This window comes from Lepidothrix coronata, unplaced genomic scaffold (genome assembly GCF_001604755.1).
Source record: "Lepidothrix coronata isolate B3197 unplaced genomic scaffold, Lepidothrix_coronata-1.0 Scaffold457, whole genome shotgun sequence".
Lineage (NCBI taxonomy): Eukaryota > Metazoa > Chordata > Aves > Passeriformes > Pipridae > Lepidothrix > Lepidothrix coronata.
Window position 1 is genome coordinate 23,293 of NW_016690637.1, and position 4,132 is coordinate 27,424.

Consider the following 4,132-nt stretch of genomic DNA (forward strand, 5'->3'; position numbering starts at 1 on the left):
CTTTTTTTTTTTTTTTTTTTTTTTTTTTTTTTTTTTTTTTTTTTTTTTTTTTTTTTTTTTTTTTTTGTTGTTTTCTCTCTATTTTCAGGCAAAACCCCACGTTCCCACGGGTCGGGTAGGTCGGAGCCGCTTCGCTTTTGTTCCTCCGCTGTGGGATCTCGCGCGCCGGGGGCTGGCGGGGGGTTCGGGGTGTGTGAAGTTGTCCTCCTCCTTGTCCCCCCGTAGAAAAACGCCCCACGTGCAGCACCCGGTCTCAGCTAGAGCTGGAGATGGACGCGGATAAGGGGAAGCAACGCCAGTACTCGCAGAGGTGGGCATTGCTGGGCTGGATGGAGGGGGAGAAAAACAAAAAATCCCTGTTTTTTTTCTGTGTGTTTCCACGCTGGAATAGCGTTACGACTTGAGGATGCATGCGTTTGTGTGCTGGTGGAAATAATGTATATATGCACACCACAGTCCAGGTGTTACGTGTGGATATATATGTTTATATGCAAGTAGGGGCAGAGGGGTCTGGGGGGGCTTGGGGAGGCTCCCTGCCTGCCCCCTGCCCACTCCCAGCATAAATGAGACCCCTCGATGTTTCCCTTTTAAGAAACGTGCCTTTATACGCCTGAAATAATCATTTTCTTCCTCGCCCCCCCCCCTCCTCCTCGTGTTTTCTTCCCTTAAAAATGTGGATTTTCGGGAGGTGGGTGCGATGTCACGACAAGTGCATGTTGGATCCGGCGCGTCCGCTCCCCCCTCGGGGCGAACCCTGCCCGTACCTCGGTGTCCCCGTGTGCTGTCACCCCCCCTTGCCGGTTGGGGGGGGTGTTGGTTGCCCCCCAGGCTGGTTTGTGGGCGCTGCCTTTGCCTCGCGGGTCTCCTCGAAGGGGCTGTTTGGGGTGTGGGGGGGCAGGACCCCCCTCGCTGGTGCGTTTTGGTGGAACGTGTGCCCCGTGTTTGGCGTGAGCGTCACCCCCGCGGGCTCCCTCCGGGCTGTCCCCGTGTCCCTTCCGTGGGTGACACGACCCCCCCTGCAGAATCAGGGTCATGCTGCCTCAGCCCCCACCTTTTGGGGGCTTCTCCCTGACTTGGGCACCCCGTGGTGGTCCCCAGCATGGCTTTGCCCCCCTCCCGCTTGCCGCCAGCGCTTGGCTCCTCACCCTGCCCCGCACACCCCCTTTACCACGCGGAGACCCCCCGGCCTGGCCCGGAGGGCTTGTTTTGGGTTGGTTTTGCTGGAAATGCAGAAGGAGGAGAAGCCCCGGCCCAGGGCCCTTTGGGGGGCGGAAGCCGGGGCTTTAATTGGTTCCATCTTGGGTGAATTCTTGCGGCGCAGGGCCACCCCCTCCCCGAGCCCCCCGTGGCTCGGGGCTCTCCTGGCCTTCCTGCTTCCCGGCTCCTGCCCCCTCGGCTGCGGGGTGAATCCCTCCCGGATGAGCACAGTCGGGGCGGGAAGGGATGTGCCTTCCCTGAGGATGGGGCCGGATGCTGCTTCCCACCCCGGTGGCTTTGGCATGTGGGGGGTTTGTGGACGGGCTTTCCCTTCAAAAACCCTCCTGCTCCAGGCAAACCCCAGGGATACTTGTTCTTAGGGGGGGCCTTGTGTTTTGGGGGGAAACTGGGGCACAGTGCGGGGCAGAGCTGGGTTCTCTGGCCCGGGGACGCGGTGTCACTGTCCCCGGTGTGGGATTTGGGTGGGGGGACACTCAGGGGGCCTCCCCCTGCTCGGCTCTCGCCCACCGCGCCGTCTCGGGCCGCCGCCGGCTTTCCTGCGCTCGCCGCTTGGCACGGGGAGGGCAGGCGGGAGCTGTGCCCTGGTGCCCTCGCTGGGACACTCAGGGGGACACCACGCTCGGCGTCGAGGACACGCCGAGCCACCTAGTGCTGCTCTGCTGCCCCCCAGACCCCTCCCCTTGCCTCCCAGCCCCCCATTTTCCAGCTGTGCTGGGTCGGTGGTTGCTCGCCAGGCCCCAGGAGCTGCCCCTTGAGCTGCCCCTTGAGCTGCCCCTTGAGCTGCCCCTTGAGCTGCCCCTTGAGCTTCCCCTTTTCTCCCGGCGGTGCCGTGAAAAGAAATCTCTTGTTTCTTTTTATTTCAGCGAAGGCGAGACAGAGAGGGCTGCCAAGGTAGAGGCGTTCCCTAGAGAACTGTAGCTTGACTTAGCGGCAGTTGGGTAGGAAGTTGGAAGGCTCTAGTGAGCTCGTGCCCACCCGTGCCATCATCTACCTCCCATCAATCTGGAGCCTCAGCGACACGTCTCCCCAGGCAGCTGCGCCCACCTGGCTCCAGAGGCCACCCTGTGAGTACCAACCACCTGACGGCTCCGGCACCGCAGCCCCCGCTCTCCCCTCGCCACCCCCAGCCCCAGCTCTCCGGCTTCTCCCGCTCTTCCCTCCCCACGGGAAGGAGGCTTTTGGTCTCTTCAGGGTGCTGCCGCTTCCCCCCGGGGCCTGGCAGAGCGGTGATGCCGTGGGAATCCGAGGTTCAGCCCCCGCTTTTGGGGCTCTGCGCATCTTCCCGCTTGCTCTCCCCACATCCCTCGTTCCCGCTTGGGTCCCCACCGTGCTTTGGGCACCCTCCTTGTCCCCTGGGATAACCTTTGCCATCCCCTCAGCACCCAGATCCGGTGCCCGTGGAGGATGCTGGGCTCTTCCCTCCATGGTTGGGACCACGCCACTGGAGATGTTACCCACGGGGGGGTTTCCCCCTGCCCAGCCAAAATGTGGGGGCACAGAGAGCCCTGCCACCCCCGTGCCCCGCAGAGATGCGCCGCCGCATTTCCCCACCCTCCACAATTTCCATTTTAATGGATTTTCCTTTTTTTCCGCCTTTGCTGCATGTCAGCTTCCATTTTTCATAGTTAGCTGAGAAAAGAGAAAAAAGGGAGTTTTTATATATATACATATCTATATTTTTCCATCTGCTTTCTCCCCTCTCCCACTCCCTCCCCCAGCCCCGGGAGAGGGGGGACGCCGTTCCCGACCAAACACCGCGGGATTTACCGCACGAAACCGGGACAGGAACAGGGATTCGGATCATTATTTTGGCAACGCCGACCATTTCTTCCCTCCTCTTGTTCATCCAGCTCCGAGCACGCCGCTTTTACCAATAACTCCTCGTTTCTTTAGCCAGCCCTCCCCAGGTGGGGGCGGGGAAACACGTGATATTTGCGCTTTTCTCCCCAAAATACCCTCCGTGGCTTTGCAGCCCCTGTCCAGCTTTGCACGGGGGGTCCTGGGTCTGGTGGGGGGTCTGTGCCGTGTCCTGCTGGTGGCTCGGGGGCCACATGGCTGGGGTTCATCCGTGTGGGTGCTGCTGTCGGCTCCTGGCGGGACAGGGAGCGGGACAGATGGACGGATGGGAAGGACAGAGGTCGAGGGGCACCTGCTGGGATGGGGGAGCAGTTCCAAAATTCCCTTTTCTAATCATAGCTCCAGTTTCCTGTTTTCCCACGGCCGCGCCGGGGCAGGGGGTCGGTGCTGAAATTGGGGGGGTCGGTGCCGGTTGCTTGGCTGTGCCGAGGGGGCTCGGAACCCTCTGCCTGTGCTCCTCCTGCCTCCACATCATGAGGGGTTCCCCGCTTCCCGCTCCGCTTTCGGCCCCTCTTCCCAATGTCCAGCCCCTTGTGCCGGCACCGGAGTCGCTCATCCCATGCTCATGATCCCAAGGGATCTCATCTATGCACGTACATGTACATGTATATATGTGTGTATACGTAGCCAGTGGGGAAGTGCACGGCGTGGGCGGCCTGTGGGTACATAGATAATTACCCAAAACACCTGGGGGGAAAAGGTGCATTTCATATTCCCAGTGAATTCCCATTCCATGGCACCAAGCGGGACCCCGGCTCTGCCCGCCCTGCCGGGATCCGGCGCCGCTTCCACTTGGAAAACCCAACATTTGGTGCAGTGGGGAGGTGATCTGGAGCAGGTCAGGGTTGGGAAGGGGAATTCCCAAAGCTGGTGTTGGGGTCTGCCGTGGGAAATGGCTCCCCAAAAATGCGCCTGTGCCGTCCTGCTCTGGAGCGTGAGGGGGGGTTCCCTTCTTCCTGCCTCAGTTTCCCCCCAAAAAGTGGGGGGAATCCCACAGTTCCTTCAGGCTGTTGGGATGCTGAAGGGGTCCCTTTCTCTGGGGCTCAGGGTCTGACCC

The 4,132-nt window shown here is 60.9% G+C and overlaps 1 protein-coding gene across 2 annotated transcripts in view; it reads left to right on the plus strand.

The window, feature by feature from the left end:
• The first annotated feature begins 20 nt into the window (after positions 1 to 20).
• The window catches only part of ZNF362 (zinc finger protein 362), a 9,045-nt gene continuing 4,933 nt past the window's right edge, over positions 21 to 4,132 (plus strand). Inside the window, exons 1-2 of one of the 2 annotated variants that reach the window (XM_017839688.1) lie at positions 21 to 115; positions 226 to 310. In XM_017839688.1, coding sequence (XP_017695177.1) covers positions 270 to 310 — 41 coding nt within the window. In that variant the 5' untranslated portion in view covers positions 21 to 115; positions 226 to 269. The other variant, XM_017839689.1, reaches the window with a different exon arrangement.